Below are 25,309 nucleotides of genomic sequence, written 5' to 3'. Positions count from 1 at the left end.
GGAGAAAGTTCTTTTCAGGGATGTTGGAAAAGAGTTGCAACAGGGGGAACTTGCCTCTCACATAGTTCTCCTGTATCTTTTAAGAAACATCAGATTGTTCAAAAATTTCCTTCTTTGACTTAGTTCAATTCAAGGCAACATTTATTTAGGGTCTTTTACCCTAGGATGGAAGCCACAGCAATCCATATTCTCAGGGAGCTTACATGGGACATGGGGTGGGAGGAATATGTTATGCACAAGTAAATATTTCTGAATAATGTGCATTTACAAAGTTGTAAATAGGAAATCCCAAATACTATATCTCTATTAGAAAAGAACACAGGAGATTTTAGGAATTTGGGAGCGTGAATACCCCAAACAGAGGCAGACAAGGCTCATTGGCAGATGTCAGCTGAGTTGTGTCTTCAAGGGAGCTAGAGATTCCAAAATGATGGAAAAAGAACTGGATTTAATTATCTCCAAATGGCTGCCATCTCTCACCCAAGTCAGCTGCTTCATAAGTAATTAGATTGTGTAGATAAGGGGAAGGGGGGGTGTAACTCTAATGCCATCTTGAGTGTTTAGCACACTTTTGTCTTCAAAGCTTCATATAATCTTAATGAAGTAAGACCAGAAAAATCTAATAACCTCTCAAATCCATCACAAATTCAACTCAAGTCAGAAGCATTTATTAGGCACCAACCGTGTACAAGAATATAATGATAAAAGTAAAAAATTCAGAGCCCATTTAATTTAAGCTAATTTAATAAGCATTTGTTAAACATCCACCAGATATAAAGCTAAAAAAAGAAACAAATTAGAACAAATTCAACTTACTCTAATTCAATAAACATTAATTATACTCTACAAGTGTATGTGACAACAGAAGCAATAACTCACAGAAGAAAGTAAGAATTAAACAAAATTTAAAAAGAAGCCAAAGAAAGAGTTCTTTCTGGAAGGGATCTAGTATTTACACAGTTAAATTCTTAAAAAAAAATAATAATTGGAAGAGAGAAAGTCTTAATCCAATAAAGTTTCCCCTAGGAAGTGACACTGGAGACAAAAAAAAGTTCTTTCCAACTGGACCTGTTTAGTCTTTCTGAAGTGTCGTGTCCCTAGTCCTTAGTAGAAGGCCTGGCCCAAAGCTGGTCCTTAGTAAATGCTCATTGAATTGGTTGAACTTTGACAGGAGAGAGATGATTTGGCATCCTCTCTGACTGAAGCGGGGGCATTGGGACCTCCCCTCCTCCCAGTGACAACCATAGCCATATGGTTCCAGAAGAACAAAGGAGCCCCTTTGCCCTTGGTTACCAACCAGCCCCACTCCAGATCTCTTAAATATGTCCCTACAGATGTGAAGCATGAAGACTTTAATAGGGAGCTGAACCATCGCGTCTGGGCCAGGCCCTACATGTGCCACTCAGCCCCAAGGGAATGTTAATTCGTTCTTTCTACTTTCAGGTCCGCATCTTTACATATCTGATAGGGAGAGAAGCTGCCTTTGCTGACAACCTCAAATGGATGGCCTGTGCCAACAAAGGTTTGTTTGCCCCATAGAATGGTGATGTGAATGTGATGGGAATGTGATGGGAATGTCATTCCAAACAATGGGAAAGTTTTCAATGTCCTAGAACAAGGGGAGACACTTTTGGAAAAACAAAACAAAGCAAAGCAAAAATCTATATTTAAATGGACTTTTGAATTCTCTTACTAAAAGATAACTGAGGTAAAAGAAATTTAAAATTATTGAAATTAAAAATAGAAGATAAATCTTGGCAACACATCACAGCTATTTAACTTGGGGTGGTGGTGTATCTCAATAGTCACTTTAGTGAAATTATTCACTTTTGGAAGGTTTTAAACCAGACTCTGCCAGAAACTAATTGACACCTGTGGCAAACTTCTTCTCTATGAGCCAGTTTCTTCACCTGAAATTGGAGGGGAATAGAGAGGATGATTACAAAAGTTCCCTACAATTCTCCAACTTTGTGATTCTAGCCCCTGATTATTTTTTTGGGGGGTCCACATGCTGGTTTGCCTCCCTCTCAAATATCAGAAGTGCCATCTGGGTCTAAACAATGAACTTGGCCATGATTCAGGGACTGAGGTAGGTCATGAAGGGAGAAGAGTGGATTAGGGTCCAAATCCTGTGTGAACTAAATGGTCATTTATCCGAAAAATCATTATAAGGCACCAGTGTCCTGTTCCAAAGGAAAGTTGGAATGCTAACTCTGTCTGAGGGATGCTTTCTCTCCTTTTTTTTCCTTTTTATCTGTGGTCTTGAAGAAAGCAAACCGAATTTTTCTTGCAATTTTTTGTTGTTATTTGTGCCACATTCAATTAGGATGCCTCCCATCATCCAGTATCCACTTAGTCATGGGTTATTGTTTTTACCACTGTCTATGTCCAGCTGATGGAAATTACTGAAATTGAAGTCTTGTCTTAATCAACTAATATTACACCATAATTGAGTTTTAGTCATTGTTTACAAGGAGCCTTTGAAGACGACTTTTGAAGATGATTTAACCAACAAAGTCCTTTTTTAGGGACTGACTTAAAAGTGGAGCCCTTTGGATTTACAAGCCCTGAGCGCAACTCTTCGACAGTCCTAGGAGACAAGGGAGAGAAGCCTCCTGACTAAACCATCTGGCTCAAGATGGCCTCCATCTGCTTCCCATCCCATACACACCCACCAGCATGTATCAGGGGACCATAGCTTGAGTATTGAAGAGATCTTAAGGGTCACCTTGTCCAGTTACTAATTTTACAGATGAGGAAATTGAGGACCAAAGTAAGAAAATAACCCCAAGTTCTTTATACTTTATAGAAGTCCTTGCTACCTCCAACAATATCAATTATTGCTGTTTTGGCCATTATCTTTCTAGACAACTATATGGTATTAGATTTTGCCATTCACTTTGCTTATATGATCTCATTTGAGTCTTGCCAACATCTATCTATGAAAAGAGTGTTGAAGTGTATGAGATAAACTCCAAGCCCCTTTCAGCTTCAAATCCACAATTCCATCAATAGCCCTTTAAGATAAATTCTGGTTGATTGGTTGTTGTCCTTCAATCTCAAAAAGGACCAGGCTAAATACTAAAGGTAGTCCCATATTCTTTTCACAAATAATATAAATGAGGGTGCATAATGACTTGCTCACAGCAAGTAAGCAACAGGATTTGAGTCTGGCTTTTACTTTGTTCTGCTGCCTCCCACCCAATGGGTCTTCCTTATGGCCTTCCATGAATATTTGTTTCTGCCTAACCTACCATCACCAATAAGCTTTCCTTGGCCCTCTCCTCAGTTACAACCCCCCCCACCAGATCCTCCCCTTCCCCTTTCTTTTCAAATCCCAATCTTTCCTCACTCCTCCCTCAGTCTTCCTCCTCATTGGTTTCACCTTCTTCATTTCTCTAGTGTTCCTTCTCAGGAATAGAAGTCCATTGTTCATCTCAACCCAGACATGAAGTTACCCTTTAAATATGAAACTGTTATTCTCACTGCCCAAATAAAGATGGGTTAGTGGTGGCGCCAGCGATGGAACATTTGGACCTGGTAACATCAGAAAGCCAGGATCCATCAATGGCCATTAATTCAATCACTGTTTACAGTCTCAGATTATTCAAGTTTGGAAAGCATCGCAGCATTTTTCATCTCAAGTAGGAGGAGGTCCAATGCCCCCCCAGACACACACACAGCTCAACTGGGGCTTGGCCAAATTCTTGTGCTGAACAAAGCATGGTAGCCCAGAAAATTAAATTGGCCCAGCAGGGGCAATACCCGCATTGACTGAACAACCAGGACAAAGTCTCAGTCTTTTATGGGACGAGAGTTAAGGGAGGACGCATGTCACCGTGAGGCACGTCACAGTGAGGCCCAAATCAATTTTCCTCGCAGGGATTTTCCCATTGGAAACCTAGAGACCAGTAGGACAGTTTGCACAGCATTCAGCTGACTAGCCTGTGGCTAGCAGAATCTTGGCTTGGCAAAGCTTCTCCTGGGAAACACACACCACCTTACAAGAGTTCTCCAAATCCTCTGATCCAATGGCAAAACCATGAGAGCCTGGAGCCAATTTTTTTTCTTTCACATTGTTTGCATAAATAGGGCATGTATCTGAAGGGAGCTTGGCCTTAATGAGGCAAAGCAGCAAACCATTTAAAAAACATTAAAACATTCTCAACCTTGACTCCCTGGTAGAACTGTTTATTCCATCTACTACTCTCATTTTCCACTGTTGGGTAGGCAAGTGCATTTGACAAACCTAGTCCTGGGGGATCAGCTGAGATATTTGGAGGTGAGGTGGGGAGAAGAAAATTTCCTTGTTGAACTGGGTGCTAAATATGAAAATAGGCAAGGGCTAGTTCCACCATGGCTTTCAATGGAAAATTTGTCAGTTATAAAAAAAATATTTTTTGAATGACTACTAATAAAAGCTAATTCAATGATTCCTTAATTGTTAAAAGTGAATATTTCTCTGCCTATGGTCAAAGGATTATAGATTTAGAATTGGAAGAGATCTTCAAGACCATTATTTTTATAGATGAGGAAACTGAGTCACAGGGAAGTGAAATGACTTGCTTTGGATCATATAGTTACACAGTCAAAAGAGAAAATGAACTCAGTTCTTCCAACAAGAAGATTCTATCTGAATACTTTCTTGTTTGAAAGAGGGTAGTAGCAGTTTTCTAAATATGGCCTTCCTGGACCTTGGGTGGAATGCACCCCTTTTTATATTCAAAAATGACAGTTGATTTGATTTTGTAATTTTGACTGCTGCATCCTGTCCTATAGACCTATCTATTGGCTTCTTGTTTAAGAGGAAAAAAGATATCCACTAGGAATTCTACTCAGACAACAGACTGGATCATAGCATCAAATTTAGATCTGAAGCCAACCTTAGAAACCATGTAGTCCAGCTCTCTCACTTTACAGATCAAGAAACTGAGGCCCAGGAGATGGAGTGGTTCACCTAAGATCACAGAGAGAGATCTTAGGAATCTATGGACCTTGGCCTTTTCTCCTCATTGCATTTCTGTTTCCTCTTCTGCTGAAGCACCATGCTAAAGCATAGGTCTAGAGCTGAAAAGGACCTTAGAGGTTCCTGAGACTAATTGCCTCTTATTTTAGAGTTAAAGAAACTGAGGCACAGAAAATGTAAGAGACTGGTACCCAAGAACATTAAGTACCTCAGGTAGAGTTTGAACTCAGGTCATCTTGACACAGCACTCAATTGCCTTGACATGATGCTACAACTTCTTTTGGAATCCAAAGGTATACCGAGATGAGATGAATCAGTTCATCTGGAACTATATTTTAGGTCCTTCAAGAGGATGGGCTTGAGTAAATGGGGCTGCTCCAGGATAATTTGGTTGCCTAGAACTCTTGGGAAATATGACAATAATAAGTGAATTCTTCCCCTGCCCTCTCTATACAAGGGGAAAGGTGAAAAAAATGAATTATAGCAACTCCAAAAAGTTATTAATTTTATAAGATCATCACTTACTAGGCTGAAATGGAAAGAATGCCATTTCTGAGTTCTGGGTTCAAATTCTAGCTCTGCCACTTGCTCTGACCTGGATAAGTCAGTGTCCCTCTTTGAACCTCAGTAGCCTTTGCTCCAGACTGAGGGGTTTGGAGGTGAGGGACTCTGAGCTCCCTTCCAGCTTTAAGGGTATAGCCCTGAGGAAGGGACCTTAGAGACCATCAATTCCATCATTTCATGATTTATCCCATGATTTAAGCCTTGTCTCGTCAAATTCAGGAGAACTCCATTGTCCTGATTTCAGATCCAAGGAGCACTGGACTTGGATTCATGAAAACCCCAGTTTGAAGCCTACTAAAGTCACTTAAGAACTGAATAGTCCTGGGCAAGCCCCTCCTGGACCTCTGCACTCAGTTGCTTCATCTAAAACTGGGGCAAATAACAGCATCTGCTTCTCAGGGCTGATCAGAGGAGCAGATGAGATAATGCAGTATACTCTGCAAATCTTAAAAAAGTATGTAAATGCTAGCTCTTATTATTTGTGCACTGCATTGCCTTGCAGTTAATGTCCTTTTGTCTCTGTTCCCTTAAAAAAAAGGTTAAATACATAATAAAATAGCAGGAATATAGGGATTTGCATCTAAATGTGATGTTTGGGGTGAGACTCCATTAAAGGACTTGGCCTAGTGTTGAACTGGCCCTGCTCCAGGGCTGGGAGCTTCTCTTAGGCAAAGCCTGTCCAGAATGTAGGCAGGCATTCTGCCATGGGGGGAATTCAATAACCAAGCTAATTCCCTCCTGTTGCCAGGGTGTTATTTACTCCAAGAATCCATGCAAAGAAGATTTATCCCCTTGGGTCCGTGCTAAGGCTCAAAGGAGACAATAGATCATGTAAAAATCTTTGTTAACGCAAATTTTATGAAGCACCCACCATAAACAGAAAGTGCTATGCTAGGGACTGGGCGGGGGAATATCAAAATTTAACAGGAAGAGATTTAGCAGAAACTACCCTTAGGGAGCTTACATTCTAGTATGGGATAGGAAAGTCACACTTAGAAATAAAGCACAATATAATAATGCTGCCTCGGAAAAGTGTTCATTATGCAGCAAAATTAAGTAGGAGGCAATAACCAGAAGGTAACTGAAAATAATGAACATAAAGCAGATCAAATCCTATCAAAACTTCTACTACCACGCCAATGGTATGTTCTCATCTAATCCAGGGGAGCAGGATATTTTAAATAAATCCTATCCATGATGCTTTACAAGTCTCTATTCAGAGAGATCAAAAGAGTGCTGAAGAGGCTTAGAGAGATACATACCTTTTTATTATGTAGCCTTGATGGCAGGAGACTCTAGGGTCAAGTTCACAGAGAAATCTACCTACATAGCCCACGTTTATGCATTAGTTACTCAGCTTCCTAGCCCACTTCTCCCCTTTATCTGGTACCTAACCACTGTCTATCTGCTGTCCACAAGCATGCATGGTGAAACCACAGCAGCTGTTCTCCTGCTCTTACCACATAGGTATAACCCCCTAGCCTGGGCATTTATAGGGGCCTAGAACAAAGCTGGCATCACACCAATTCTGAGACTCACCTAAGTCTCATCAGGTATAAACAAGGTGTGTACCTGGCTACCCAGAATCTATATAAGAACTTCATGTCCAGCCTTGTTTATATAACCATAATGAAGTGAAAGCCTAAATGTGGGCCTTATCTAGTTAAGTTGAAACATTCCAACTCGGGACCAAATGGTTTACCCTACCATGAGAATAAAAAACAAAAGCAAATCAAAACAAAATGATGAGCATTGGAGTTAGAATAACCACATTTGTCCCAGAAGATAGGATGAGAAAACTCTACCTCCTTTCTTTGGAGAGATGGGATGTGGAATATTACATACACTGACAGACTTGGTCAATGCAATGGTTAGTTTCATCAAACTGTGTTTTTCCTCCTCTTTCTTTTGTATTTTATGTTTTAAGAAATGAATGAGGGGATAGATATTAAAACAAAGGTGAGGTAAAATTCAAGTTTGGCAACCAAATGGGAAATGATAAACTATGATGTCAGGACTAGAGGTGAACAGTATTATGTAATTAGAATCTAGGAAAGGAGGAAGGACCGCTGAGTTGGGTTTTAAAAAGATTAAGAGTTGAAAAAAGATTAAGGAGAAGAAAGGAGGCTGTACCAGGGACGGGGCATAGTTTAAGCAAAAACACCATATTGGAAGAACACAGAAGGTAAAAAAAGAGTCTTGTTGACTGGAGGATTGGTGGTGCAGAATACTAAGAATAATATGAGATATCTCCATAAAACTTGAGCAACCAAAGGGGAGAGGAGGTGGGCTTATCTTGGTAGGTAGTGCCTGGAGGAAAAGGTTTCCAGATTTCTGTATAAGATCCGTAATTCCTACAATGTTAAAATGAAAGGGTTTGGAGATAGGAAATGGTATAGAGAACTGCCTGAAGGCTTGGAAAGGAATCAAGCTGAGGGAGTACAGTGGGAATCCATGGGAGAGATAGAGCAAGAGGCAGAATTAATTAAGCCCACCACCTTAAACTGAAGAGTGAGAAAGAAGCAAAGATAAAGGTGAAATGAATTGGATTGGATTGGACTAAGCTGAAAACCTGTGTGGCAATCACGGGAGAATGGGCAAATGGTGTTGCCACAGTGAGAAATAATAGAATCAGAAGGATGAACAGATTTAGGAGGGAAAAGACAATGAGCTCATTTTGTAGCAGGCCTAGTTTCCATGGCTTGGTGGAAATTAGAGAGAGTCTTCCGAGCAGTTCAAGAGATTGCTGCCAGGAAATGTGAGGCAGCTAAAGACTTGAAGCAAATGACCAAGAATTCCTTTCACAGAATGACTCTGGCCCAGAAGAGTTTAGGGACAAAAACGTTAATTTTTTCCATGTTGCTGTATAGCAATAGCAGAAGGTGAGGAAGAGAAATTAACAGTGGTGGCAATAGCGGTAACAACAGCTGCCTTGAGAGCGTAAGCAACAAGGAAAGGCAGAAGAGCATGGGAAATTACCTGAGTGAGCACGCTCCTCAAGAGTGGGCTGCTCTCCCAAAGACTCCACTGGGTAGAGGTAAGCTTTTAAAGGGACAGAAAGATGTGGTAAAGAGAGGCTTCTAGAGGAGGGACAACAACTCAAACATTTAATCCTTGCAGACTAGGACTGAGATCCATTGATTTGTTGATTGAGGTTTGTCTTGTGTTGGGAGCAGCAGGGAGCCAGATACTTTGCTAAAAGTTCCTTGACCTCATCCCAATACCTTGGACAATGGGATGGATAGGGGATATTGCCTTGGGCATTGCCATAGAGTTCTGTGTTAAATGTAAGATCTGTGTTCCGTGCAGAGGAAATGTCCAGCTATTTCCTCTCCTACTATATGACCTGGAGCTCAGAAGACAATTCAAGCCCAGAGATAAATCAAGATCAGAGATTGAGAGTCATTTACATGGAAATGGTCAATAAAGTCAAGAGAGAGAATGATTCAGTAAACTTGGGGGGCCATTGATCCTGATGAGGATGGATGTACTTAATTAAGTGGAGCTCATGTTCTAGGAGAAGACAGTTGAAAAGAATATTGTACATCCAATTTAGAGTAGATAAAAGGCAATCCAACAATGAGAATCAGGGGGCAAGTTGCTTCCTCTCCCTTGGCCTCATTTTCTGCAAATTGTGAAATGGAACAGTTGGAATAGTTGGTCTCTAAATCCTATTTTTGCTCTAACATTTTCTAAATATTTGAGTAGAATGAAATGTATCATTTCCCCTCCACTGTTCTCTAGTCTTCCACAGTGGGGTTCTGGCCTTTGACAATTTAAAATCTGTGTGACCCTAGATAAGTCACCTAAGCTCTCTAAGCCTCCCTCTCTAAATCTGTAAAATGAGAGAGTTGTTCAATATGGTCTCTATTATCACTTCCAGTCCCAAATCTACATTCCAGTGATTCTATGTGGGAATTGGATCAGACTACCATTAAAATCCTCTCCTACTTAATGTCTGTGCCCATGATCACTGCTGCAGACCATAGCCATGTCTGTTCCTTCAAAACCTGTTCTGAAGTCAGTGCACAGGAGGCTAACGTGATCAACTCTTCCAATATTAAGTCAGGGAGGATGGGGTATTTAAAAACCTGAGACAGAACCCTTCCATCCCTCCTCCATCTGGTTTCTTCTATTCACTAGCTGTGACCTGAAATTCAAAGAAGGAACTTGGCTAAGGAAAAAGGTAAATAAATTGATGTGAAAGAGAAAAGTGAGCAGGTCAATCATAATAGGTAACTATTTTCACTATTAATTACCCCCTTCGTAATTACTGAGTGCTTGCAAGCTTTATTTGAACATGAAACATAGAATCTAAAAGCACATTTAAGAGGAGACTAAACATTCTAGAGCCACATTTAAAAAAAAATTTGCAGATTATTTTAGCTTGGAGATTTTTAAAAAAAAGGACTCTAAGAGGAGGGTGTTATTGGTTACAACCTTGATTCCAACCCTTGATGATTTCCTCGTATCAATCCAAAACCACATGTTTCTCCAAACTTGCCTGACAATCTTACAACAAGGTGCTTTCAGGAAGGTCAAGGATCTTAATGAGCTTGGGGTTAGCTGATTCAATGTGTTTGTTTGGTGAAGGTCTGCTATGTGCTGCTTGGGAGTCAGAGCTTGGCTAAAATAAATGAAATATCCATGTGCCTTTGGCCTAGGGTTCCAGAAGGGAAAGAGCTCTTCCAAGAGCCCCCCAAAATGAGGCCCTTGCTGCCTTGGACTCCTGAGCTTCGGGAAGAACAAGGGGATTGGGGGCTGGAAGCACCTTGCCCACCTAGGGCAACAATTTTGTTGTTGGTGTGGTACCTCAGTCATTTTGAATCATGTCTAACTCTTCTCAACACCATTTGGGGTTTTCTTGGCAGTAGTTTGCCATTTCCTTCTCTAATCCCATTTAAGGAAGTAAATTAAGGCAAATTGGGTTAAGTGACTTTCCTAGGGTCACACAGCTAGTAAATATTTGAGGACAGATGGGTCAATGTCTGTATGAGGCTAGTCCCAGAAGATCCTTTCCTCTGAGACTACTTCTCGTTTATATTGTCCAACTGTTTTTTTTTAAATTAATAGTTGTGGTATCCCAGACTTAATTTTTGTACTCTGTGAGAACAAGAACTATTTGCTTGATTTTGCCTTTCTTGGTATCCTCAGCTTTTAACAGTGTCTGGCTCTTAAGTAGTACTAGTTGTCGAACTCTAATGAACATCTCATTACCACTAAATGTGGTTAAGAGAGGTTAAGATAGACCTTGTCATCGTGGTCTTCTCCAAGTATATCTAATTGAATTTAGAAAATAGTTCTTATGTGTTAGGCACAGAAGAAACAGAGATGAAGGTGGAACACTGTGTGTATGGTATGGCCCTGGTCTTGGAGCAAGAGGATCTAGTCACAAAAGAGAGAGAGAGAGGGAGGGAGGCGGAGAGAGAATCTAGATTCAGGATTTCATTGTCATATGGAAAACATGGTTTGGAAAGTTTCTTGCCAAGCAAATCTTGCACCTACTCTAAAATTTAAAATCCTTGGGAGTGGAGAAGTTAAAAGATCACAAAGACTGTACTTGAACACAATTCCTCCTATGAGGTCAACTCTCCTATGTCTTATTGCCACTTTTTTAAAAATACATTTTAAAATTTATTTTTCCAACTACATGAAAAGTTTTCAATAACCATTTTATGTTATCTTCAATAACATTACCATTTTTGAGTTTCATATTTTTCTCTCTTCCTTCCCTACCCCCTTCCCCTGACTGGGAGCAATCTAATATAGGTTATATATGTATAACTATGTTAAACATATTTCCATATTGATCATGTTGTGAAGAATCAGGACAAAAAGGGAAAATAAAAAAACACAGGAGTTAAAAACACAAAGCATAAAACAGTTCGATTTTTAAAAATTGAAAATCATAAGTTTTGGTCTACATTCAGACTCCATAGTTCCTTCTCTGGATGAGGATGCTATTTCCCATCGCAGAATTGTCTTTGATTATTTTACTGCTGAAATAAGCAAGTCCTTCATTAGTTGATCATCATTCAGTGTTGTTGCTTGTGTGTCCCATGTTTCTTCTGGTTCTCCTCACTTCACTCAGTATCAGTTCATGCAAGTCTTTCCAGACTTTTCTGAAGTCCTGCCTATTTCTTACAGAACAATTACATCATCACATACCATAATTTCTTCAGCCATTCCCCAATTGATGGGTGTCCCTTAAATTCCCAATTCTCTGCCACTATGAAAAGTGCTACTATAAATATTTTTGTCCATGTGGGTTTTTTTAACCCTTTCTTGAGATCTCTTTGAGATAGAGACCTAGTAGTGGTATTGTTGGTTCAACAGGTAAGCACATTTTTATTGCCCTTTGGTGTACTGCCATTATAATGTGGTAAGACACGTTATGTAATACAATAAGCTAATCAGAAATGGCTGGCTATATGTCCCCAGGCAAGTCAGTTAAGTTTTCAGTCTCCCCTTTTCCTTCATACATATATACATCTTTTTATTCAGTGATAATTTGCTGAGCTTTTGGGAATGTACTCTAGATGTTGAGATCTCAAAAGTGAATGAGTTTGGGGCCCTGACCTAGCTCCCGATCTCCAGTTGCCTTTAAAAGTTGTGAAATCAATAATTTCTCTAAGGGTAATTATCATGTGAGTAGTACCCTTTAATGGGAAATGCTTTGTTTTGTTTTGTTTTCCTGGCTGTTCGTATTTTGCTGGTAATTGACCTCCAGAGACCCATTGGGGAGATGTGGTAACCAATGGAGTCTCTGTTCACTGTGATGTCAAATGTCAGAGGCTCATTTCTATCTCCTTTTTTGGTTGTACAAAGTCACTCAGATGGGCAAGTCCATCCTTTGTGGGCATCCAGGGTGGGAGAGGCCATGAGCAAGTGATAATACATTTTAATTATTACTTTACAGAGCTATCATTACAAAACCATAAACCAAATCTGGTGTGGGGTTGGCACACTAAATTCAAACCAGCTGAACTTTGTTTAAAAATGCCCTAGGTCTATGACCCTTTAGTTGACACTAGTAATGAAAACACTTCTTCCATTCCCTCTCCCCCTGTCCCCTCCCATTTGGAGCATAGAAGAGAAGGAATTTGGAATAATCTGAGTCCTTTGGTAAATTTTTGGAAAATGCTATGAAGGTTAGGCAAGGGCATTGGTTCTGGAGCACCAAATCCTATGCTCAGAGTGGGCAAAGCAGCAAATTCTTTTTTTCTTTTTGGAAAGGGAGAGGAAAGCTGATAAAAGTAGAGAAGGAGACAAATGGTAGGGAAAGAGAAGGGTAGAGGAAAGAAAGGAAAGGAAAGAAAGAAAGAATGGAGGAGGAGAGGGAAAGGGAGAGAGTAAAAGGAAAGGAAAAAATGAGAACTCCATCAGACAGAAGTCCTCTATCCATCCTTCCCACCCCTAGGTGTGCAAGGCATGGTGAATTGTTTGGATTCTTCCGGTCACCTTTTGAAAATCTCATTAAGTAAAATATTCTCTTTTCCTTCCTTCTAGTTTATCCCTTAACTATGGAATTAGGTCAGTTTGAGTCAGGCAGACCAAAAAGGCTCCGTCTCTTCCCTCACAGACTCTACCCTCTCTCTAAATTCTGTTTTCCTTGATCTTTCGCTCAGGTTTTTTCACTCAGATCTCCACCTTGGCTGACGTCCAGGAGAATGTAATGGAGTATCTTCATGTGTTAAGCCGGCCAAAGGTCATTGACCAAGAACACGATGTGGTCTGGACAGAGGCGTACATCGACAGCACTGTAAGTGTATGTGGTCATCATATATATCATGCCATTCTGTGTTTTGGAGAAGGGCCTAAAGAATAAGCCCTCAAGGAGCTGTCCTTGTATCTTTGGAGTCATCACTGATCCCTTTATCATGTTCTTTTAAAACTCAGGGTTAAGTGACAAAGTGAATTATTGAATTCCTATGGATTTAATCGATGGATTTGATTGATAATTATTTGTTGGCAAGTTGATTGAACTTACATTACAACACTTCTTGATTGGTCTCGTAAAGACCATTAAGAAGATTCTCGACCTTCTCTTAGATCCATTTCCTTTTCTTTCCCTCAATGTTTATGCATGCTAGCAGTATCATAATTTTCAACTACTTAGACACAAAAATAACTGATTCCATTTAGAACGAGGCTCAGTTTGAGTCAAAATTTCTTCTTATGGCCTTAATTCATCCCAAGAATATGACCAGTCCTTGGCTATGTGGTTGAATGGGAGCAGGACATAGACCTAGATTGTCACCCCTTGAAGAGACAAAGACATAGAGATAGAATTATTGGCCATATCCTGGCAGGGTGAACACTGTACAACCAGTGCCTTGATGAAGGTTTTTGAGATCACATCAGCTTTTAAAGGACGGCTTTGTTGGTATTCTAATAATGGGACCAGGTCAAAGTATTGTGTCTGATGTCACATGTGTGAGTGTGTGGGTCTGTGTTTTGTTTTGTAGCTATAATGTTTCTGAGCCAAGGGAAACTTCATTTTATTGATTTTAGAATATTCAGACAGAATACTCTCATTTGGTTTTTAATTAAAAGTAATGCCATGTTCTCACTCATTTGTTTTGGACTGAATCCATGGACCTTGATACCAAAGGAAAACAACTGTTCACCTTGAGGTGTTGCTGATGGTCATATTAAGGCTTTGTATTTTCTCAACCACTTCTAACTGAGCAATTTTGTACACGTCTCTTTACTTCTCTCAGTCTCACTTGCTTCATCTATAAATTAAGATGGTGAGATTAGGTCACCTTTAATACCCGTTCCAGCTTGAAATCTATGATTCAAAGACAAATGCTTCAGTTCAGTGAAACATCAGTTCCTTCTGTGACCCTGCGGTCCCAGAGAAACCATTTGCTTGTCCTGAGGGTGCTTTGCACCTTAGGAATCAAAAGATGTGGGGTACTGGGGTCATTTCCTACTTTTGGACAATCTCACTCTGCTTTGTCCTGAAGAAAGATATGAGATCAATGGTATCAGTTCATAGAACCATATGTTTTGGACTGAAAACAACTTTGTTTAGGGTGTAAGCTGTCCCTTCCATTTTACAAATGAGGAAACTGAGTTTGAGAGAGAGAGTAAGTGGGATGCTTAAAGTCACACAGGTTGCAAGTGGCAGAGTCAGGACTGATGCCGATCGTCGCTTTCTAAATCTAATATCCTTTCCATTGGATCAAATTGCCTTCTGACCTTTGATTGAAGACCTCCAGTGAGAGGAAATCTATCATTCATTCATTTATTCACTTTTTCAATAGATCAGTGAATCAATGTATGAAGTACCATTCTGCTTAAAACTAGAGATACAAAGAAAGCATCCATTAAGTGCTACTACAAGCCAGACAGTAGGAATACAGAGGAAGAAAAAAACAATGAAATAGTCCTTCTTTCATGTCTCCTCTAAGTCTACCCTTCCCCTGGATTAGAGTCTTCAGTCTTCTCAAGAGTCAGTCTGTGCTAACAATATTATTATTATTATTATTATTATTAATAATATGGGTTTTAAAGGTTTGCAAAGTACTTTCTCACTCATGTGAAACTCACACAAACATGTGAGGTAGGCATTATATTTGTCCTCATTCTACAGTTAAGGAAACCAAGTAGAGAGAAGTTAAATAACTTAACCCAGGGTCTCAAGCAAGATTTGAACTCAGGTTTCCTTCACTTCAAGTCCATTCCTCTATCAATTATACAACCTGCCACAGAACATCCTGTTCTTCTGCCTCTGGATGATTTCCTGCTTATATCTCTTTTACATAGGAATCTCATTGATGTCACGACACCCTCCATCAATATCCATCCCAACTCCTGTGTGGTTGATCACTAGTTACTGGAGCTACTGGAGTTCCTGGAGGGAAATGCATCCCTCATAACCCATCTGATGATGAATTTTTCTACACTTAGCCAGACTGGTCCTCAGACAGAATATATTCAATTTGACAGTAGCCTTGTGCTTAATACTTTTCTATGATGCCAGACCACATTGATGGCTACAGGAGGAAAGGGAAGCAGACTTAATAACTAGGAATGCTTGGTAAAACACTAGCTTTTTATGGTTAAAAAATCATTAATCATGTTGGAAATCCTTAATTTCAAATCCAATTAAAAGAATGACTTTCTGAAATGGTGAGCTCAGGAAGCTGTACCTTCCCAAATTGATTCTACTTTTGAAAATCCTTTCTTCTGAAAAAAGAAGGAAAGCCAGCCCTGATGAGTTTATACGTCCAGATAATTGTTTCAGCCATTTGCTTTGACTATGAAAATGTCTAACAAAAGTGTAACTGATTTCACTGGACTGATGTATTTATATTGGTTTTATTGGTTATTGGAGCCTAAGGTTATTAAATTCCACATTGAGTTCAGCTGTCACAAAAGCAGTTGTCTAGGGATGTGTCCTTGCTTTCCCAAGTTTTCATTTTTATTTGGTAATCCCAAATGGGTCTTAATGATCCTAGAGTATGGTATTTCTCACACTGTCCCCCATGATGTGAAAAGAAAGATTAATCCATTTCAGTGCTAAAGACATTTCCCACAAACATTAAGCATGGAATCTTTCAAATCTAAAATATTGATTTGTGAGTGTTTTTTTCATCATCTTTTTTTTTTTGTCTTTGCAAAATTTCCTTTTCCTTCTCCTCTCTTCCCCCAATCCCTGTTTCTTATCCTAAAAACAAGGTTTTCAACCTAGGGTCCACAGGTCCCCATGTGATCTGTGGATAGATTTCATGGGGTTCATGAACTTACATGGGAAAAAATGCAACTTTTTCTTCCACTAACCTCTACCTGAACTGAAGCATTTCCTTCAGATGATTAAAAAAAGACTTGATTATTTTGTAAAAAAAAAAACATAGGCTTCACTGGATACACAAAAGAGTCTTCACACACACATTTACACACATACATACACACATGCACACATGCACATGTACACACAGAGGTATGACATATGTCTAGTCTCATAGCATATAATGATAATAATAACAATAATAATATTATTAATAATACGGGTTTTAAAGGTTTGCAAAGTACTTTCTCACTCATGTGAAACTCACACAAACATGTGAGGTAGGCATTATATTTGTCCTCATTCTACAGTTAAGGAAACCAAGTAGAGAGAAGTTAAATAACTTAACCCAGGGTCTCAAGCAAGATTTGAACTCAGGTTTCCTTCACTTCAAGTCCATTCCTCTATCCATTATACAACCTGCCACAGAACGTGTATGGGCTCCATCAACATAATTCAGCCCAACATGATTCAAACTTCCATAGCTCATAGTCAATATCTCCATGTCATTTGGTGTTATTGGTCATGGGAATACTTTCAGGGTCCTAGGAAGCTCTTTGTATCTCCCAGTGACAAAAATTGTGACTGTTGCACCCAGTGGAATATCTCAAGAATCTGTCCATGCCCTTGGTTGTTTAACATTTTTTTTTAATCAAGGACTTGGGTAAGAATGTAGAGGTCACATTTGTATAATGTATAGATTGTTCAACCCTAAGACAGGATTCCAAAAAATTTGGACAGATTGGAGAAATGGACTAGAGTAAAATGAAGTCTTTCATATGGATTAAAATAAACCAACCTCTCAAATACAATATGGGAGATGAATCATGGCTAGACAGCAGGCCATCTCATACCTAACTCAGGGGGAGGGAGGACTCATGGAATGCAGTCAACAGTATTATTCAAGTGCAACTGAGACTATGAATGCGATCTAGATACTTTGAAAGGTGAGGCTTCCAGGACAGTAGAGGTACTGGTCTCAGAGTACTAAGACCAAGCCAGACCAAATAGAGATCTTGTGCACACTTATAGACATCCCATTAAAGGGAGGACTTTGATGAACTAGAAAACCTCTAGAAGAGACTTACAGAATTGATGAGGTGCCTCTAGATCCCAGCACATGAGGTCATAGGTTGAATGAATCAAGAATGTTTAGCCTAGAGATAACTAAAGGGGGAGCTCATGATAGATATTTTCAAGCAGTTAAAAATATTTCATATATAAGACAAATTGACTTGACTTCCTTTGTCCCCGGAGGGCATAACTGGGAGTAATGGGAAATCACCATGAGGCATATTTAGGCTTCATGTCATGGAAAAACTTCCTGATAATCAGAAATTTCAATGTAGATTCAACTACCTTGGATAGGAATAGATTCCACTGTGAACACAGGATTACAAATTTAGAGATGGAAAAGAATTAGAGGTCATTAGAATCCAATCCTTTGATTCTATAATTGATAAAACTATGGCTAAATGCTTTGTGTAGAAATGCTTTAGTATCTGAACCTGAATTTGAGCTCCAAATCAAATGTTCTGCCCAGTGTGCCACCTTCTAGACCCTGGAGGCCTTCAAGAAACAACTAGATGACTACTTGCTGGATCTGTTGTAAGGGTCTTCTTGTAAATTAAGAATTGGGCCCAATGGTCATTGAGCTTACTCCTAACTTTCCTGAAAAAGTAGATTTCTGAGTTTATTTTGACATCTTCATGGTCAAAAATACTTTAACTACCTTAGGAAGTATACAGACAGATAAAGAAACAACTTTTATGGTAGGCACATTTGGTGTCCTTTTCCACCAAAATTTGGGGAATGGGCCCTTTTCATTTCAGTCATTAGCTTAGGGACATTATGACCAACTAGAGTCTGAAATAGTTCCCATTTGCCCAGGAAATGATAGGCACTTGTTAAACCTTTATCACTATCTCGTCATGGCTTGGAGGTGACTTTGTTGCTCAGAGTTGAGGTGTATGACCTCTGTTTTTTTTTTTCCCCCAATAACATAAAAAGACTACAGGACAAATGTAGGACCACATTTAACTGTTCAACACCAGGCCTAGCTGAAGATGATAAAACCTTTAGTTCCAGGAAATCCTGAAGCTCATCCACTCTTGTGTGGAGAGATAATGACCTGCATTGGTGAGTGGAACCTTTACAATGAGGAATTCATAGGTCGTTGGATTATTGAATTTGCAGAAGGCACACAATATAGACCTTGGCAGCTGCTTGCATATTGAGTCCACATATATCCAGTGCATGAAATGGAGTAGGAAGACTGCAACTACTGAGCAGAACAAATTTTCAGACAAGTCCTTTTCTAAGCAAGGGACCCCATGTTCTTTGATCTTAAATTCCCCTTTTCATCCCATCATCTTTCTTCATCCAAAGTGTTATGGTAGCTATATGGGAGATAGGTGGGTGACATCCATTGGAGTCAGTATTTAATGAATGTCTTTGTGGGGATACAAATATAAAAGACAAAGAAAAATCATTCCCTGTCTTCAGGGAATTTGGAATCTACTGAGTGATACAACATGGTCATAAGTATATACCACAGAATTTTAAGAGCTAAAGAGTATTACCTATTATGGCAATAAGGTAGTCTTCCTCAAAAAAAATCTCATGGAATTCTAGCTCTTCCCTCTGGAGTCAAGCAAGCTGAGACTGGATAGGCAGAAATGGATGACAGATGGATAGATTGATTGAAGAAAAATGATAGATAATGAACATCTCTTTTTAACAATCTTTCAAAAATAGGAAGACATCTATCATTCTTCTTTCTTCTAACCCCTGCCATGTGTTTATTAGCATATTATCTCACTCTTTTCCACAAGTTTGATCAAGAGACTGACATACTTCACTATTCGAGTGACCTTTCTTTGAATGTTTTCTAGCTTTTTATTGTCTTCCTTAAAATGTGGTGCTCAGAAATATGAGATGTGTAAATTTAGTGTAACCACCCCAGTTGTTCAGGTGAACTATTTGTGCCCAAATATAGTAGAACATTCCAAGCTCATACTGATTTGATCAGTCACAGGCAGATGCACTGTCATTTGTCTCTAACATGATGATGTCATTTTGGTCTTCTTCAATAACGAAGGACAAAAACTCACCAACCATGGTGCTCAGAACTTACTACAGAGATGTAGTTTAATGAGATATAGTCTAATAAAAAAAGGAAAAAAACCCCAAAAGAACCATCATCTTATTCTGCTTCCAGTACTTTTCAAGGTAGTCCAAATTGTGATATTTTCTTTATTAATATTCAAATCATACTGTTCAGGTTAGGTTTTCAGTCTATTAAAGTGCCCGGACTTTTTTTTTTCAGGTATTTAACCTCACCTCTGGCATCTTCTCCTTGTGAAGTAGAATTTTGGAATGGAATGGAATGATTGCATTATGGAATGCCATTGCACTGTTTCATGGCTTTAGTTTTTCCTAATAAATTTCATCTTTTTATGGAAGGTTCCCTCCATGAATTTGTAGATCAATCCAAGTCCTGATGAACAATAGTCCAATTAGGGAAAAGCCTCTGTTTATTTGGGAAGACACTTGCTAGATTTATTAGCAATTCTTCTTGGACATCAAGCCTAACTTCTACCCACAGCTCTTCATCCTACCAACTGGGGCCATACAGAAAAATCCTCATCACATGACAAGGTTTTAAATCCTTGAAGACATCCATTGTGTTTTCCTTCTTCTGAATATCTAAGTTAATTAATGGGTTTCTAAAATTTGATGGTGAACTCTTAGTCCCAGGCTGTCTCCCATTGCTCTTGCTGTCAATCTGATTAAGTGTTCCTTTACCACACTGATTTTTTTTTAATTGCATTTGCTTTTCTGGTGAAGTCAAAGGAAATGAATTATTGTTAAATGCATTAATTGGGTACAATCTAATAGTAGATCATATATCAATTGACAAAACACAGCTAGCATTTGACATGAAAGCTTCTCTGCTAAAAGCGAGGCAGCCTGGCACAAAAGATCCAGGGGCTTTGTTGGATTCCACAAGTCCTCAGGTCAAGCTCCACCCAATTGCCATGTACTAACTATATGACTCTGGGTAAGTCACCTCTTAGTGCTCTAGGGAACTTCCTAAAGCCACTGGAGAGGTGTCACACCTGTACCTAGAATGTGCTCCCTTCTCCCTTCAACTAAGAGATGCAGGAAAGCAACTGAGATTGTGATGGATAGGATCTGGAATCAAGAACTGAGTTCAAATCCAGTCTTAGACGCTTCTTGCTCTGTGACCCTGGCCTAGTCACTTAAAGTATATCTGCCTTAGTTTCCTAAATGGTTAAATAGGACTGATAATAATAACTGCCCCCCCCCTAGAGTTGTCACCTCCATTGACAAGCTTTTATCTGTCACCAACTGGTAAAGTTCTAGGCTTATAAAGATAATAGGAAATTCTCTCTCATTATGTTTCTATACCTTTTAATCATCTCTGGCTACGTTGAGGCCTCAGTTCAATGCATTGTTTTTCTGCAGGAGGACTTCCCACTTCTACTCCAATGACCTTAGCTTTATTTTCTTCTGCCTTTCTACTCAGCAGCTATCCCTGTGTATGTCTATTTATGTAGGTGGTATCTCGCCCATTAGAATATATATAAATGTACATATATATATATATATATATATACATACATATATATTTATAATATTTTTTCTTGTTTTTATATCCCTAAGTCAGCCTTTCTTCTAGCATAGAGTAGGTATTTAATGAATGCTTATTAATTGGTTGACTTTCCACTGTAAGTTCTACTGACATCATGGATCCAAGGCAAAAGGTAGCACCAAGATTGTTGATATGTCCAGCCAGAGGACTTCTCAACAAGAAGGGTTGCTCTAGGAAAGAGAAGAATATTTGAGCCCCAATAAGAATAGGACCATTTATAAGAACTCATTCTTAGTCCTCCCCCTTCAACCCAGCTCCTGCCCCACTGCTGGCAACAGATCATTTGTGGAAACTTTGGAATCAGTACAGTTTCCTTTGTAGATTGAACCAGCAATGTTGGCCTCTCTCCCCATCTTCTCCCACCCCCTACCACACACACTCACAATCCAGAAATTTGACAAAGCTCCCTCCTTTGTCCATTTGAAAGCTCTAAGCATACCATTAGGGAAAGTTTCTGAAAAGATTTTATCCAGGCTTTATTACCAATCAGCCTTAATGACTGACTGGGGGGTAAGGGGTAAGGTAGCTTTCAGGAAGTAGCAAGGACATGGCAATAATGAGTGCCTATGGACAGTACTCTCCCTAGACAGCCCCAGTGCCTGTCAAAGACATTGGAAACATCCAAGGAAAAGGCCATGTGCATAAGGAGAAACATTCAGGGTCCTGCTGGGGCTAAAGAACATGGCACACCATCTGGACTCGATGGCACTCTAGGAAACTGATTATGTTTGGACCTCTCTTTTGGAGCAGATGGGTTCATTAAATTTAATAGCCTCCAGGGCCTTCAGAAACAGTGTTAAAACATGTGGAACATGCTGAGACACTTCACTTCTCACCCTGCTCTCATTAGGGCTCTGGCAAGGCTGCGGGGCTCAACTTCCACCCAAACATGTCACTGGGATGATATTTGGTACTGTTAAAGTGAGAGGTTAGGAGAGGGAGTAGGATGAAGGGCTTGAGGTGCTGGGTGACCCTTTGGCAAGGAGCACCCTTTCTTGTTGGCTTTCAAATTACCCTCCATAAGAAATTGCTATGTGAGGTCATAGAGCTGCTTACTAAGTAGGACTCTAGCCCAGACCGTCAGCATCACTATAAATGTGATGGACCACTGGCCCCTAAAGGAGGAACAAACTCCCACTTCCAGCACTGTGGATCTAGAGGTAGGAAGACTTTTAGAGTCATTTAGTCCAACACCTTCACTTTATAAATGAGGAAACTGCCCAGAGAAGAGCAATTGACTCACCCAAAGTCATACAGCATATAAAAAATAGCAGAGTTGGATATCAGCTTCTTTGGTCCATTTTTTTTCTTTTAAAATTCAATTCATAAACTACTTTTCAAGTGCTTTCTATATACCACACACTGTACAGAAATAAAAACAAAATAGTCTCTGCCCTAAAGGAGTTTATGTTCTCCTGGGGTATAAAATTTGTACATATGTAGAGAAAGATATGGTAATGTGAGAGGATAAATAGTTCTAACAATTAGGGGCACAAGAAAGGTTACATGAATAGGTAGCATCTGATGAGGGTCTTGGAGGAACATAAAGATTCTAAGGAGCACATTCTAGGTATAGGTCAACCATAATGCAAATATATGGAGGCTGGAGATGGGACATTAAACTTTGAAAAAGAATAGTATTCCAGTGTTAATGGAGGGAATAAATATAAAAGAAGTCTATAAATTCATTTCAGAGCTAGATCTTGGAAAGTCTTAAATTTCAAAATAAGAAACACCTCAGGAAGATTGAGCCATTTTTATAGAATAAATTTTAGAAATGGAGAAAATGGAGAGTCAAACCAATTAGGAAAATCTTTCATTAGGAAAAGTGAAAAGTAATGAAGGACTAGAATTGGGTGAAAGAGACCATGTAAAGATGGAAAAGTTTGAGTGTGCATGTCTGTGTGTTTGGGGATATCAAGTGGGAGATGAAAAATCAATAAGATTGATTGATTTTTCAGGGTGGACTGAAGATAGAGTTATGAGTAAATCTCAAATTAGGAATTTGAGTGCCTCAGAGGCTGGTAGTATCCTCAAAAATAAAGAAAAAAGTGAAGAGAAGGGGTTTAGCATGTAAAATGACTTCTATCTTGCATAGCTTAAGATTAGAATTTGAGATTACTGTGTGAACATGTGTCATTGAGTACAATATAAAACAGAATATGAAAGAATTTTTAAAAAAATTTCTACTTACCATTTTTTGAACATGCACCTGTTCTCCTTTCCTGTAGTCAATCAAGACCAATGTGTGTTTAAATCCTGACTTGCCATGATCCTTCTTCCAAGGTGCTGTCTTTGTTTAGGATACTTAGCATGTTCCAGAAAGACAGCATATGACTCCATATGACTGACATGTTGCCCTTAGTCAAACCTTATTCTCACTAACATATACCAGTCATGGGGATTGTGTATCCACATTTGTTTAACTCATTCACTAACATGAATGTAAAGTTTGCCAACTGTTTACTCAGCATTCGGGTGATTGATACAAAGGTAGGATTCATCAGATCAAAAATCCATCAGGATCAGGAGGAGAGATGCAAAGTGGAGGTCAGAATTTCTAAGATGCTGAAAATTAGGGCTTGTGGAGAAATTGCATGCAAGCAATGAGTAGGAGATGGTTGCTACTTTGGGAATGGTGGTGAAGGAATAATTCAGAATGGTACTGGGAAGAGTTGAAAGAATGAACTGAGTCTGGAAATTGCAAGAAAGTGAAGCAATTGAAGAAACTCTGGATCGTTAAAGGGATGAGTTTGTTAGACCCAAACCATATAGTACAAGTGGTATCTTCTTTTGAAAATGTATTAGTTGGGCAGCTAGGTGGGACAGTGGATAGAGCACTGGCCTGGAGTCAGGAGGACCTGAGTTCAAATCCAGCTTCAGCCACTTAATATTTACCTAGGTGTGTGGCCTTGGTCAAGCCACTTAACCCCATTGTCTTGCAAAAAAAAAAAGAAACTAGGCACAAGTCATCCCATATTCTCTAATCTTCCAGTTCACCTAAGCTAAACTTGCCTAGAATGCAACTATAGAATGTCCCTTGTTTTCTTTCTATACATTAAAGGAAGTAGTTTACCATGACCATGAAATATCACAGGAATTATTTTTTCTGGGGCTTCGCAAATCATTGAAGGGCTCAGACTCAAGCACATGTTACGTTTTGAAGAATCTCTGGGTTGTCACAAAAGTGATCCTGTATTAAAATTTTACACATCGACTTCCAAGATCCAACCTAGTCCATTTATACCCATACCTTAGGATGATGGGCAATGAGCTTAACTTTGTTCAATAATTGAATGTTTCACCTAGTTTGGAAGAAATTAGACACATCCCTCTCATTTCTAAAATGAAGAACAACTTTAAAAAAAAAACAGATATCATCCTTTGGTTTCTATCCGTTTGTAGATTATTTTCTCCAGATTTAGTTTCATAGCACTTTGTCTTTTTGTATGATGTTTGATGATATTAGACTATCTTAGAATATTATTAAAATAGTCAGGGAATCAAAGGAAACTCAGAGACCCTTTAGCTCATCCTATATGATTCATCCATCCTAGCATGGATTAAGGTTCTCCAGAGAAGTTCTCCTCCCCTTTTTCACAGTGGTTCATTCCTCTTTTGGATTGCACTTCTTTTTGGCAAGTATTTCCTTTTATGAAGCTTATTATTCCTTGCCATTTACACCCCATGTTCCTAGTTCTGTTTTCTGGAACCAAGAAGAAAAGGTCTAAATCCTCTTGGATGTAACAACTCTTCAAATACTTGAAGCCAATAGCCAATTGTCATGGCATTCAAAGTCTATTCTATTGGCAACAGACAACTAATAACAAAATGGATGATGCAGTTATGGGACTTTGCTAATTTTTATGGAAATGCTTTCTTTGCCAATTTTAGAAAATTGTGGAAAGGCTTTCTACTGTTCTTAGCTGTAGCACCATTAGTGTTCCCCTGGCCAAGCATTCACTAATTTTCCTTTAGGTTTTCATATGGCCAAATCTTCTTATTGTTATCCAATCGGTGTGCACTCCCTTGGACACTCTTCAACTTTACATGACTTTTCCAAAATGTGGCACTCAAAACTTAGTTGCAACATCCCTCTTAATGGACATCAACCTATTAGTACATTCAGGTTTTTTTGTGCTTTAAAATATTGGCTGACATTGATCAGTAGAGAAATATTATTAATAACTAATGATTTGGGGGCGGTTAGGTGGCACAGTGGATAGAGCACCGGCCTTGGAGTCAGGAGTACCTGGGTTCAAATCTGACTTCAGACAGTAATTACCTAGCCATGTGGCCTTGG

General features: G+C 39.2%; 1 protein-coding gene across 1 annotated transcript in view; it reads left to right on the top strand.

Moving 5' to 3' along the window:
- Positions 1-25,309, top strand: part of CACNA2D3 (calcium voltage-gated channel auxiliary subunit alpha2delta 3) — an 804,577-nt gene that overhangs the window by 437,249 nt on the left and 342,019 nt on the right. Inside the window, exons 11-12 of the mRNA XM_074199069.1 lie at positions 1,444-1,522; positions 13,159-13,298. Of these exons, the coding sequence (XP_074055170.1) occupies positions 1,444-1,522; positions 13,159-13,298 (219 nt within the window). The remainder of the gene's footprint in view (positions 1-1,443; positions 1,523-13,158; positions 13,299-25,309) is intronic.

Source organism: Macrotis lagotis, chromosome 8, assembly GCF_037893015.1.
Source record: "Macrotis lagotis isolate mMagLag1 chromosome 8, bilby.v1.9.chrom.fasta, whole genome shotgun sequence".
Lineage (NCBI taxonomy): Eukaryota > Metazoa > Chordata > Mammalia > Peramelemorphia > Peramelidae > Macrotis > Macrotis lagotis.
Note: the sequence above shows the minus strand (reverse complement) of the source record. Positions and strands in the feature narration are given on the sequence as shown.